This window comes from Cervus elaphus, chromosome 26 (genome assembly GCF_910594005.1).
Source record: "Cervus elaphus chromosome 26, mCerEla1.1, whole genome shotgun sequence".
Lineage (NCBI taxonomy): Eukaryota > Metazoa > Chordata > Mammalia > Artiodactyla > Cervidae > Cervus > Cervus elaphus.
In genome coordinates, this window is record NC_057840.1 from 37,580,018 (window position 1) to 37,594,819 (window position 14,802).

At 41.5% G+C, this 14,802-nt stretch overlaps 1 protein-coding gene across 2 annotated transcripts in view; it reads right to left on the minus strand.

Moving 5' to 3' along the window:
- The window catches only part of CNKSR3 (CNKSR family member 3), a 103,914-nt gene that overhangs the window by 12,879 nt on the left and 76,233 nt on the right, over nucleotides 1–14,802 (minus strand). For both annotated transcript variants that reach the window (XM_043888008.1, XM_043888009.1), the window contains exons 5-9: nucleotides 11,366–11,407; nucleotides 8,108–8,227; nucleotides 6,469–6,528; nucleotides 1,435–1,503; nucleotides 1,021–1,167 (exon numbers count right to left, since the gene is read on the minus strand). In XM_043888008.1, coding sequence (XP_043743943.1) covers nucleotides 1,021–1,167; nucleotides 1,435–1,503; nucleotides 6,469–6,528; nucleotides 8,108–8,227; nucleotides 11,366–11,407 — 438 coding nt within the window. The remainder of the gene's footprint in view (nucleotides 1–1,020; nucleotides 1,168–1,434; nucleotides 1,504–6,468; nucleotides 6,529–8,107; nucleotides 8,228–11,365; nucleotides 11,408–14,802) is intronic.

The window sequence follows — 14,802 nt, forward strand, 5'->3', positions numbered from 1 at the left end:
ATTTCCAGCGCCCTGTGCATCACGAAACATCCATTGATGGCGTGAGATACTGCCGTTCTTTCCATTTGAAGATGGACAGTAAAATCACAGAGAGTTACACATAGGTGACAATCTCAATCTTATAAAAGAGTTTTAAAGTGTGCTGATTTTCTTTCATGGTTTAGAAATTAAACACAAAGAACTGATGATATAAGGAGAGGGTTGGTGGGGTACATGTCCACCCAAGTGTAAGCAGTAAGGAGTGCATTGTCTGTAGAGAATTCAAATAATAAAACTAAAAGCCAGTCCACTTTTTATTATCATCCAAGACTACTAAATCTAAACAAAGGCGTGACAGAGCTCCCTGACTGGGGGTTGGTCTCACAGTCCCTAGCCCTGCCTTGATAAACCACTGTTGAGGACTCTACCCCAGGCGGTCTCTCTCAGATCTGTGTTCAAACTGGATTCCTTTATGGGAGTGTGTGTTTGAAATGAGAGAGGAGAAGGGCCAGAAGGAAGTGTCTGCAGTGATAGCAGACACTCGCCCCAAGTGGCCACCGAGCACCTGAAATGTGGCCGGTGAGGCAGAGGAACTGAAGCTTTCATTTTAATTATTGAAACAGTCACAGGTGGCTAGTGGCTGCCATATTAGCGCAAATCCAGCAAGTCTGTTCTCACGTAAGTAAGACTATTGGATGGGCTTCCCAGGTGGCACAGTGGTAAGGAATCTACCTGCCAACCCAGGAGATGAGGGTTTGGTCCCTGGGTCGGGAAGACCCCCTGGAGGAGAAAATGGCAACCTGCTCCTGTATTCCTGCCTGGGAAATCCCATGGACAGAGAAGACTGGCAGGTCACAGTCTATGGAGTCGCAAAGAGTCGGACACAGCTGAGCACTTGTACGTACGGGATTATAGAATAATTATCCATACACTCCCGAAACCAATCAAACTGTAATCTTTTTTTTTTTTTTTAGACAACTCAGATATTATACATTGTTCCTGCACCGATGTCAAAGGAAGGCTTACAACCAATAACAGTACCTGCACCAGGGGCGGCTTCCACCGCAGGTTTTTCAGGGGGGCAGGAGTGAAGTTGAAGGAACTCGTGGGGCGCTTCTTAAGCAGTAACACAACTCCTGTAGGATTCTCTCTCAACTTTCTCACCAGATTTTTTAGCTGCCATCCCACCTTCAAAGAAAGACAATGAGGAGAGGGGGCTTACTCATGAATAATGAAAACTCAAGCCTACCTGAGTTCAAGGATTTCAAATTTCCTTGAATTCATCTCAAGGAAATCAGCTATGAGCAAACAGGCAGATACAAATCTGTTCGTTCTAGCACTGCTTAAAATTATGGAAAACTGGATATAAACTGCAAATTTTTAAAATGCAAGCAAAATGGATTAAAAGTTCTAGAAGGGGAAGAAGAAATCTGAAGCTTCAGTGAACAAACTCACCACAGTTTGCTGATTAACCTGAATGACTTCATCACCAGCATGAATCTTCTGAGATCTGTCTGCAGGAGACTGTTAGAAACAAACAGAGAGAGACCTGTCTTATCTTTTAAGCCTCCTGTTTCTTTCTGCTTCTATTTCGTCTCCCTTCTTCTACACAAAATAAGCAATGGGAATACAATTTTCTCAAGAACGGTTACACAGTGTGCTTGAGTTTCCTGAAACGACACAGCCTGTAGAACTTGGCATGTGAATATTCGTGTTATCTCCAGTGGTTTGTTACAACAGATAATCTGTCAGTAGGAACAGCCAGGGTCATCTAACCTACCGTGAAGAGTGGCACACACTGTCCAGGTAACAGGCTGATCAAAGCCATTGGTTCATCTAAAAGCTACCTTCCCTATATCCCTGTCAAAGTTAATCTTGTAAAAGCGGACCAACTGCTTAACATGTACAGATGGTCCCTGTAACTCTGTCATACAATTGTTTGTTACGTGATGATTAAAACTAAATCTTTCTTTTACTCAAACTTGTTTTACATGTTATCAACACACTGTTAAAATAGAAAGATAGTGAAAACAGAAGATATTTAGAGAAAATTTAAATTTTCTTGTCTTCAGGTTGAATTCTAAATGGGTGTGTTTTCACAGTATCAAAACAAAGTCCAGACTTGGCTTGTTTCAAATAATAGTTTGCTACAAATTTGCAATTATCTGTATAAATATATATATATATATATATATATATATATATATACATCCACATATGTGTGTATAGGCAGATAAATAAATGTAATCTATTCGTCAAATATTTTCTCATAGTTTCTTGTTCATTTAATCAAACTGTAACTCAGTGTTTAAGATATTTCATACGATTTTAAAATATGTTTAAAAAATTCTGCCAACAAACTTTACAGATATCATTAGGCTTATTTTATGGAGTTTTGAGGAAATTGACATTCAGTGGTAAATAACTCAGTTATGGACACACAGTATGTGAAAGATGTAGAATATAACTTTATGCTTATTAGGTGGTTTTTAACATGAAAGTAATACCTTCAAACTTTTCCCCTGATAAATTGTACCTATATGTTGAAGTATTATTTCATCTTAAAGGGATCCTGTGCCATAATTTCTTCTCAACTTTTTTTCTCTCATTAATACATTTTACAGACTAAACATTTTGACAAAGAATTTGAAAAGAATTTTAGGATAAGTGTAATATCTAATCCTACCTAGAAGTATAGGTTTATTATTATTATTTAATTGCAAAAACAATAAATTCATGGAATAAAATAAAACAAAACAGAATTATATAAAAAAAAGACACTTATATGATCAAAAGAGAAGGAAAGGATGAAACTCTGATTTCAAATTATAATGAACTGTTATCTAAGCCAGAATGTTTTATTTTGTGACTTATATAACTGAAATCTTCAAGCAATTTACAACCATCCTTTAAAAATAACACCTCTGAACACAGCAATGGGGGGAGCAACTAAACTCAAGACACCCTAGCTGAACTTTCTCACTCAGCTGTTGTGATAGGCGCAACAAGAAATGAGCAAGGAAAATAAAAAAATGAGAGATTAGCATTAAACTGTAGAGACAGTTTCTTGGATTCACCTGGGCCAACACAAGGCACAGGTAACTATGCCAGCTACTTTTGCAAACATTTAACTTGCCACCATAACTACCAGCTGTGCCTCACCTCAGAGACCAGCACCGTGGGTACCACAGGGAGATGGTCTGTCTCCAATCCGCTGCTCCTGAGGCACTTCTTAAACAAACAAATGTGTCAATGCTCCTTTCTTGCCCCTGGTGTCAGATGCTGAACCCATGTTACAGGTCAACTTTGGCAAGTCTGATCATAATCAGTCCAGTCCCAGTTAATCTTCCTGGGCTGGGGATTCAGCTAAGGTAAGCTTCACTTTCTAAAAGATAGCCTTGAAGCCAGAAAGTCCCTGTTTACAGATAAGCAATCTTAAAAAAAAAAAACAAACAAACAAAAAAAACAAGCCCCAGTGTCCTGAACTGACTTCCATTCCTAAGGATCTTCACATATTCATTTCTCCAATGTCCTACCAAGTGATTAAGTGTTGTGCTTGGCAGAACACTGGTAAATAGAGAGCCTGATATCAACATTCTCCCTAGGGCAGTCACTCTTGATGACCTTAACCACGTGCCGGACTCCTGAAAAATGATGCTTGATCTGGCTTACTGCAAAAGAGTGATGCCCTGGAGAAGAATGCATCCATTCTTCAGAGGCTCACCTACTTCCCAACTCATGTCAGGGGTGGAGAAGAGGAATAGGGCTAAGATCCCATCAAGACTTCTGTCAAGGTCTTGAGCAACATCAAAAAAAGGAGATAGAGAATCACTAGATCCTGGTTGTCTGATCTTGGAATGATCCTGACTTCTCAGGTAACCTCAAAAAAAAAAAAAAAAAAGGACTAAAGGCCTGCGATGACCTGCTGGCATCGCATCAGCCAGAGTCCAAGACAGAGGAGTGTAGAGACAATTCACATGAGAAAGAAGTTGGTGAATTCTGTCCACTCTCACCCTCCAACACTAGGCTTTTATGAAAACATTCTGACACTAAAGTCATAGCAACCTTCAGTGACAGACAGAAAGCTGTCCTGGAGCTGGCATTTTCTACTGGCATTTAACATTTAAGTGTAAAACATCCAGCACCAAGTATACAGTATTCAGATCAAGTCTTTGAGAAGTGGGCTCTTACCTAACTCCTCACTGTCATCGACAAGAATTACACAGTATGTAGCATATTCCAGACAATGAACATAGGTGACTGCGAGAATGAGGGACATTTTCTAGCAGATTACCAGATAGAATAAGACCAGTTTCCCCTTCTTTGATCTCGAACAAGAAGGAAACCATCTCTTTCAAGGATGACTTAGGTACCATCTTGTGTGGAAGCACTAGGATCGACCACATCCAGGTAAAGAGTCTGGTAGGAATTCTATAGAATATATCAGTTGACATTTGATTTGATTCAAAGGCAGTTTTCTTTAGCTCTCCATCCTTAATAGTGACCGTGCGTGGGGGGAAACAGGCCAGGGATGAGGTAGACAGTGAAAGGAAGTAATATTACAGTGTTCTATATGTTTATCCAAGATTGAAATTGGTTCAAAGCCCTGATTGAGTCTCGAACTGCACAGGTCTGGGTTGTTAATGCAATCACCAAATTACTAGATGCAAAACTTCAACTGTTTAAAAGCTAAAATAGGACCTTCCTGGTGGTGCAATGAATAAAAATCTGCCTGCCAATACAAGGGACATGGGTTCAATTCCTGGTCCAGGAAGATTCCACAACTAAGCCTGAGTGTTGCAACTACTGAAGCCCACACACCTAGAGCCCTGCTCTGCAACAAGAGAAGCCACCGAATTGAGAAGCTAGAGCAGCCAGCGAAGAGCAGCCCTGCTCACCATGACTAGAGAAAGCCCATGCAAAGCAACAAAGACCCAGGCCAAAAATAAAATAAATAAAATATAAAAACTGAAATGACATTCACCATCCCTCTGAATCTATCCAACTTCAGAACAATGTACTGAGTGGTACATGAGTATGTTCAGCTAAATACACAAAGTCTCTGACAATGATAAGGGAGGAACATTTATTGTGATTTTTTTTTTTTTTTTGCACCGTCCCCAGCCTAAAAGGAGAGAGGATCCTGTGCCATTTTTGCCTCTCAGGTGCCGTGGTATAAAACATTCCCAGTGGTCTGAGTGCTCTCACTGTAGCCCAAGAAACAATGCTTAGAGACACTACCAGCTTCTACTCATTTGTCTGCCAGAACTACACAACTTATCTGTAATTCACTGAATGCCTTAGGTGGTGTCATTTTCTTTCTTATTATAACAATCAAATATGTCACAAACCCTCATCAAAGATCATGCCATTTTATTTTATCAACAGACCTAGCAGCTGAAGCTCAAACTTCGACACATTTTTCCACCAGATCAGAAAAGTAGTTCCCTGGTGGCTCAGTGGTAAAGAATCCCCCTGCCAGTGCAGGAGACCCAGGTTCGATCCCTGGGTCAGGAAGATCCCCTGCAGAAGGAAATGGCAACCCACTCCAGTATCCTTGCCTGGAGAAGTCCATGGACAAAGGAGCCTGGGGGGCTACAGCCCATGGGGTCACAAAGAGTCCGACATGACTCTGCGACTAAAACAACAACGATGAAGCAAAGTAGTCACCAAGTTTCTTGTGTCTTGAATTACATCCTCTTGTCTTATTTGATTAAATAGCAATTAATTCCATAGACACATGGTACTTTTACACAGATGCAGAGAAGTTTTTCAGACATTTCAAGCTCTGTATCAATGTCATTCAAAAGCTAGCCGTATTGTAGGCTTCATAAAGAAAGCATTCAACTAGCTCTACTTTTCACAAATTCAAAATGTTTGAGGGACTAAGGAAAAACCTTTTATGTGGCAGAATTTCCTAAAGGATGATAACAGAGTACAAGTTCCTCACAACAGAAATGGCCCTGCTTTTTCTATTCAAATGATTAAGGGGGGAAAAAACTAAATTTCAGTATCATGCAAATATTATGAAATACAGCTCTATAAAAAGAAACTTTGTCATGCAAAAACCCGAAAATAGTTGCTCTGGTGACACATATAAATTTCACTTTTTAAAAAAACACCATATTTAACACATATGGTCACCAACTCCAGCTCTTATAAGAGTGATTCTCGACAACAAAGAGATCACTGCTTTTGTATTTATGAGTTAACACTTCCAAGAGTGCAAAAAAAAAAATGAAAAATAAACACAGGATGGCAAAAGCTGGGCAAGGTGTGTGAACGAGAGCAATAAAGGACAATCTAAATAATACATTGATGACAGCTGGTTATGAGCAGCACACTAACAACAGAAATAAACAAAACAGGCGCCCGCACTCCCTTACAGATAACAGAACAACATACACATATTTAAATGGAAAGAACAGGGACACTGTCAAATCTGTTTGCAGGCACAACAGCTTTTACATTAAATGGATATGCACTTACATTTTCTGTGGTTCCAGTAATCACGTGCAATCCATCGTAGGTCGATTTGATGTACATACCCTAGAGTGAGTCACAAACATATTAACTCATTACTCCAGCGTTCAGAAACAGAGCCACAAGTGAGACTTAGACGTAACAAAAGATTAAAGGCAGTCATTTCAGAACACCCCTCATTCTTCAGCCTCCCGAAACACTGTAAAACAAGATCCAAAGAGCGGTGAAGGGGAACTAACCAAATACTAGTGAAAGAAATCAGAAACGAGATCTCTTTGATATTAAAATGTGTGTACCAGGCACACAGAATTTTGCCCTAAGTCTGAGGACTCAGAAGGAACGTTCTCAGATCTGCTGAATGAATGAGGCAGTTCAAACAAGGCCGGTCCTCTCCCGACCATCTCTCTCTGTAGTGACATAATATATTCACTTAATTTGGTCTCAGCAGTCACTGCACGGTGACTTATTCAAGCCACAAACAACCAAACCAGGATGTAAGAGCAGAGCCTGCTCAGTAACACAATATAAGAAATAAATTAGAAACAGGCATTCCTGCATTTTAAGGGAGACATAAATATTAATACACTCCATCCTCAAATGCCCAGTGGGCAAACTCAGAGGTGAATGCATAGCCTGGAAGAAACCATCTCTGCAGTTTGAGGCACTATGTATTATTTTAAAAAATGTTTATTAAACTTTTATAAGATGGGGAAAGAATAAAAGGTAGAGAGAGCAAAGAGTAGTTGCTCACCCTGGTACCAATGCTATAATAACACAGAACCTCCTCAGAAGTCATTTTGACCGTGAACTTGCCTCGCTCAGCAACCTACAAGCCTCTGGGGATGAGTATCTCATCCAGCACTAACCTTCACGTTTCTGCCCTGCCTCTCGGCTCCTGTCACTTTCATATCAGAGTTATCAGCTTCTCCCCCTACATGGTATTCCTCTTCACAGACCTTTGCTTGGATAACGTCACCATTTGGAACGGCAACTCCATTTCTGCCCACTCGGGCACTTCTCCACTTCAATACGTGAAAAAGTCCACCCCCAGGAAGCCTTCCGTGTTTACGTCCGTATAAGCCATCATTTACTTTGAAGTGGAGCAGTCTCGGTCTGTACATTTCTCCTTACCAAGAATGTGGACCGAGGTGCTGATCTAGGTTATCGACCTGTAGGTATTCTCGGGGCCTGTTATTCCAGAGCTCATACATTACTTCTAAAACATTTCTGAACCTTTTTAAAAGAATCATTTCTTTCAACCTGTCTCTTCTCACATAAAGCCTAAGTGCTAATAGAGACTTCACAGCAGATGTTGTTTCCTACCCAGAGACCATCTTTCCTTTATGGAAATGTGCTCTATCTCCTTGTATTGCTAAGACCTAAAAATAAAACTGTTAAGACAATTCCTCAAGATACGAGTTTACAGTTTTAAAACTGTATTTATTTTTATACTTTGAAGACGCTTTGATATAAAACGTATCAACAGTTCAAGACGGCAAATTCTTAACTACATAATGGAAATCAGTCTAATTCTACTATTCAGAATTCTAGTGAAAGCAATACGGAATTATTGTTTTGAAAAAAACACAGCAACTTTAATAAATGATGGTGTCCGAAAATAAACAAATGCTGTTAGAAGTCTTACCAAACCTTCCCCAGGTTTAATGTTTGGTAGGTGAACTTCTTCCAGACACGCACACTGGCTCATTACAGGATCCGTGGTAGATTGGATGGTCTTGTCGCAGATGCCATTTAAAACCTTGACCTAGAGTTGGAGAGGCAAATAGAGAAGGTCAATCATTAACCAAGTTTATCTCCGGCTGAATCTTTTTTTAAAAATGCACTTCACCGATCATCTTTACTGTGATGATACCACCCCATGAACACGTGGCATGTGGCTTCCATATTTGCAATGTGTAGAACAGTGCCATTATTCCAGCTTTGCTTAAAAAGTGCAGCTTTTAGAGTAACTTATTTACAACTGCTGAAGTTGGGCAGCTCCAGAAGGCTGGGCGGAAACCCCCTTTCAGGAGCTAAAGAGAACCACGTATTCCCAGCCATCTCTGTGGTTTTTTAAGAATGGCTCACATTCTCTGCATACCCAATACCAACAATGTAAAAATAAATTATTTTGTCCTGCACCTTTTTTTAAAAATTGCATTTCATATTTTAAAATAGTTTTATGGACTTCCCTGGCGGTCCACTGGTTAAGACTCTGCGCTTCCAATGCAGGGGGTGTGGGTTTGATCCCTGGTCAGGAACTAAGATCCCACATGTCACCGGAGTGTTACAGCCAAAACATTAAGTAAGTAAATAAACAAAATTAAGGCCGCTTTCATTTTAGAGAAAAAATAAGCAGAAATTACAGAGTTCCATCTACTTTCTTTTTCATCTCAACAGTTTCTAACACAGCTATATTATTATAATGGTTAATAATAAGACACAATTAACATCTTGCATTAATATGGTACATTTGTTACAACTGATCAACCAATAGTGACACATTATTGTCAACTAAGTTCCGTAGTTTACATTAGAATTCACTCTCTATGGTGTACGGTTCTACAGGTTTTGACAACTGCACAATGTCATATATTCACCATCACAGTGTCACTACCCTAAAAATTCCCTCAGTTCCACCCACCTGTCTGTCCCTCCTCCCCCACTATGAACCCCTAGCGATCACTGACCTTTTTATTTTCTCCATAGTTTTGCTTTTTCCAAAATCTCACATGATTAGAATCATACAGTATATAGATTTTGGATTTTCAGATTGGCTTCTTTCACTTGGTCATATGCATTTAAGGGCCCTCCATATCTTTTCATGGCTTGATGGCACCTTTCTTTTTATTGCTGGATAATATTCCATTGTCTGGATGTACCAGGTTTATCCAGTCATATACTGAAGGACACCTTGGCTACTTCCTAGTTTTGGCAGTTATGATTAAAGTGGCTATGATATTTCATGCAGCTTTTGGTGAATCTAAGTTTCTTTCATTTGGGTAAACACCTAGGTGGATAACTGCTGGTTTGCAGGGTAAGAGTACATTTAGTTTTGTAAGGAAAAAAACTGCCGCAATGCTTTCCAGGGTGGCTGCACCATTTTGCACTCCCGCCAGCAACGAAGGAGAGTTCCTACCGCTCTACATTTGGTGTCATCATGTGTTAGATTTGAGTTATCCTATTAAGTGTATGGTGGTACCTCATTGTCATTTTAATTTGAAATTCCTTAATGAAATATGATGCTGAATTTCTTCTCATATACTTACCTGCCAACTGTATATCTTTTATCAGAAGGTGTTTGTTTGGATCTTTCACCTGCTTTTTTAATTAGGTTGTTTGTTTTCTTATTACTGAGCTTTAAGAGTTCTTTGTGCACTTGGAATATAAGTTCTTTATCTGATGTGTGTTCTGAGAACAACTTCTCCCAGTCTGTGCCTTGTCTTTTCATTCCCTTAACAGTGCATTGATGGAGCAGAGATATTAATTTTAATGCAGTCTACCTTACCCGTTTTCCTCTCATGGATCACACGTTTTTATTTTTTCACTCCTGAGCTTCCCAGCAGACTCACACATCCAGGTGTGCTCCCTAGCTGGGATTGGCTCCATCTTTCATTAGTAAAAAGAGTCAACAAATTGATCTATCCCCAACCCAAGGCATTCTTTTTTTTTTTTCAAGCAGACTATTCTAATCTTCTTATTTGTTTTTATTTATTGATATTTTGGTTGTGCTGGATCTTTGTTGCTGCATGAGCTGGACCTTTCTCTAGCTGCAGTGAGAGGGGGCTGGCTCTCTAGTTGCATTGCGAAGGCTTGTAACTGTAGTGATTTCTTTTGTTGCAGAGCATGGGCTCTGGGGAATGCGGGCTTCAGTACTTGCAGCACATGAGCTCAGTAGTGTGGTCTGTGGGCTTACTTGCTCCGTGGCATGTGGGATCTTCTCAGATAAGTGATAGATCCCAAGTCCCATGTGTTGGCAGGCGGATTCTTATCCACTGCGCCACCCGGGAAGCCCATGGATCACACATCTCACGTCATATCTAAAAGCTCATCGTCAAACCCAAGGTCAGCAAGATTTTCTCCTCTTATTTCTAGGCATTTTATAGTTTCCCATTTTACATTTAGGTCTGTCTTCAGTGATGACTCACATTCTCTGAACACCAAACACTGACCAGATAAAATAAATATAGAGACATGAGGATCCCTATTAAGTGGTCTCCATGCAGAAATCATAGTGGCTACGTGTGGTTATTTCTCCCGATCAGATTCATCTAACCTTTCAAAATTAAACAACCAAAGAAATCAGGAAATTCTAAAGAGTGATTTTTTTTCTTCTAAGGGGGAAGAATCCAAGAAGTGACACTTTTTGCATGCCTCCAATGTGTTTAACCTCCCTATTTATGGAAAATATATTTATAGCGGTTTCATTGCTAAATTCCTCAACATCAGTAGGAGGAAGGCCTTATCAAAAGAGCACAGGCTGGCTTATGTCAAAAGGAGGAAGTGATGATGAATAGTTACAAAATGCTCTTTAAACAGTCACAGTACATCCCCCTTCCATCATAAGATTTTTGCCAAGATTTTTTTAATTAAAAGAAAAGTGAAATTTTTGCTCATCAGTTTAACCCTGAGAACTGAGAGTTAGCTATCTAAATATAATTATACCTTGAAAAAGCATTGGGGGAGCAAAGCAGAGACCCCAATATACCCAGTTTAGTTGGTCTTGCTGTTAAATAACTTGTATTCTTGCCTTTCTACCTAAATTAATAGACTCATATCCCAAACGTCAGTATTTCAAAGCAAATCTTGAAATACCTAGCCACGATACATTTACTTTAATTAATGTGATTCCCACTGTTTTGAGAAAAGGAATTTTACAGTAACTTTTAGAAGGTATACTTACTACAGCCAAAACTTTATCCTCCATTTCCGCTACAAGGCAATCCTAAAGGAAGAAAGAAGAAAATTAAAACTATAAGAGACAAAAACTTTCAGATACAATTGGCTTAGCTTGCTAGCTATTTCCTGGGACCCAAGGAGGTCCCTGACACACACACCCCCCGACCCTGCGGCCTGGACTCCTGGACCATCTGGACGAGAAGGCTTCGAAAAGAGGGGCAGAGCAAGAGAGGGGCTGACATTAGACTCCTCCTAAGACTCTACTGTCTCCAGATCCAGGAGGCTAATCATCCAAGGAACCCATCTGACCAATTATTTAATCAGAAAGCCTATAGAAATCACCTGAACTAAACTCTACCCACTGTCCAGACTGTACAGAGAGGAGGAAGCCAGAAGTCAGAGTCCAAGCAAGTTGCTAATGGTTCTCAAACGTGACCCCAGGCCGAGCTAGCACTGGGCCAACAAGCCAGGAGCCTTTAGTTCTGGGCCTGCCCATAAGAATAGCTTTCAAATAAGGGTTTGAGTAAACTTAGCCACAAAGTTTATTTTAAGCACCACTGAGATTAAATCAGATATTTCAGTCCTTAACGGATGAAAGGGGTTCAACAAAACGTTCATTAACACGCTGCCAAAAAAGTGGTCTTAAAGTATGCTATTGATGACATTAAATAATGGGCCGGAATGCAAAGCATTGTTTACTCAGCTTAAGAACAAAAGACTCAGAACCCTATGAACCCAGTTAGCTGATTACAGGACTCACCATTGTCCTGACTGAAAGCAGCCAAAGTGAAACTGACAATGTGAAACTCTCAGTTAACCTTCTAGAACAGGATCCAGAGCAGAAGAGTTCAAGCTACATGGCACTGTGCATGCCGAAGAAGAGGGAGACCAATGCGATTCCTGAGAGTTTATCTGGCACCACTGCCTGCCAGTGCAGAAGACACAAGAGATGGGGGTTCGATCCCTGGGTCCGGACGATCCCCTGGAAAAGGAAATGGCAATCCACTCCAGTATTCTCGCCCCATGGACAGATGGCAACCCACTCCAGTATTCCTGCCTGAAGAATCCCATGGACAGAGGAGCCTGGCAGGTTACAGTCCATGGAGCTGCAAAGAGTCAGACACAACTGAAGCAGTTTAGCATACAGCATGCACTAAGTATAATCCCAAACTGGGGCACCCTAAGCAAAATTCAAAGTATTTCATGTACGGGAAGGATACTCATCAACTCTGTTGGAATGATAGGGATTTCTGCTTCAGTCGAAATGTCACTTTAGGTCATTTTTTTCTGCCACTGGGGATAGGGCTTAAAATGTATGGCGTTCTACCCTATGACTTCATAATCAGATTTTAGCGCTTTCTGAAAATTTTTTTTAATTTTATCTACTAGATAAAAATGTGGGAAATAATAGTCATTCTACTGCTCCCAAAATTTACACTGACTCTCAGGAAAAGAGCAGCCTGGTGAGAAAACACTTTAAAAAAGAAATTTAGGAGTACAATTTTGCACGTGTGAGTCTGATGTAAATTCAAACTCCAGGAGCAACTTCTGTAAAATATGAGTGATGAGAGCCCAAAAATGTGCTTTTCCTCCTCCATCTTGAGCATGAAACTAGACCATCAAATACCATGACGACCCCGCCCCTAATTCAAACCAGCTGAAGGACAGAAATATTAAGGAAATGTCAACTTGAGCAAAACAGAATATTCATAAGGTCTTATTCTGGAAATAAAACTAATGGTTTGTGTCCATGATTTTTCCTTTTGTATGTGTGTGCGCGCGCAGTCGTGTCTGACTCTTTGCGACTCTAAGACTGTAGCCCACCAGGCTCCTCTGTCCATACGTTTCTCCAGGCAAGAACACTGGAGCGGGTAGCCATGCCCTCCTTGAGGGGATCTTCCCAACCTAGGGATCGAACCCGTAGGTCTCACATCTCCTGCGCTGGCAGGCGGGTTCTTTACCACTAGCACCACCTGGGTAGCCCAGCATTACAAATCCCCAAATAACAGGAGGACAGTCATGCTGATGAGGCAATCACCCACAGGCAGAGAGCTCCTCTCCATACACCGGAGCCCAGGCATCAAGGTGCATGTGTGACCTCATGGTTCCTCATATTTGATTCTTTGATGGATCCAAGGAGCCACTAAGAAAGAAAACAGGCTCCTTGTGGTGATGGAGCCAAGGTGGGTGAGGGGTGCTCCTGCCTCCCCGAACCATCCAAGGCAGCGTGTGAAAGGGCGCGCTTTTTACCTTCTGCCCTCGTGAACGTGGGTTCCCACACCCATTCCTACCGGGAGGAAGCAGCTGCAGGCCTGACTTCATGCCGTTTGGCATGAAAGCAACGGAATGGAAAAAAGAAGCGCTGGAACCAAGTCAGGTCCTCGGGACTCCGACAGCAGGGCCGAGGTCTGTCACATCCCTTGGTCACGAGGATGAGCCGAGCCCCAGGCAAGGACAGCATCCACTCCCCTCCCTCCTTACTCTACCTTCTTACTGACTGAGGAGCCTTGGAAGATGGGTTTAACTTCTCCACACCTGAGCCTCCTCCTCTGCAAAGCCAGGAGGATAACAGCCATCTCAGAGAATTGTTGAGAATTAAATGTGATAAGACAGGTCAGGCAGGTAGTCCACAGCTGAGACCTAACCAATAAATGGCCCAATAAATGGTCCCCTGGCTCTCCCTTCTCTGAGGATGGTCCTCTCTCCTCCGTTTCCTGGGCTCTCTAGGACTTCCCTGGTGGCTCAGATGGTAACGTGATTGCCTACAATGCGGGAGACCCGGGTTCAATCCCTGGGTTGGGAAGATCGCCTGGAGAAGGAAATGGCAACCCACACCAGTATTCTTGCCTGGAAAATCCCATGGATGGAGGAGCCTGGTGGGCTACAGTCCATGGGGTCGCAGAGAGTCGGACACGATTGAGCAACTTCACTTTCTAGGGCTCATTTCCCCCCATTTCATTCTACGCTGGGACCCAGCATCTGCCACTGCCTTTTTGTCCCTCGTCAGCACCACGCCAGTGTTCACATCCTCGCAAAGAGGAGAGAATGAAGACAGAGGTCAGAAGGCCTTCCCACCACAGGAGGCTTCCCCTGAAATACAACCTGGAAACTGGATGGAAGATCTATCTGTGGACTCAGTTGGGGCGGCTGGGGACTCCAGCCCAAGCAGGCTTAAAAGAAGTGTGCAGTAGAACCGAATCACTTTGCTATGCACCTGAAACTAACATGACATGATAAATCAACTGCACTTCAATTAAAAAAAGAAAAGAGAAAAAAAAAAAACTAATGCATACACACACACGAAAGAAGTGTGCCGTTTCCTTGCAGGGGAAAAAAAAACAACTCTCTATCCTTCCAATCAGGAGAGACACCACACTGTCATCAGAGGGAAGGATGCAGAGAAAGTTACAAGAAAGAGGACAGGAAAAGGGCAGCATGTGG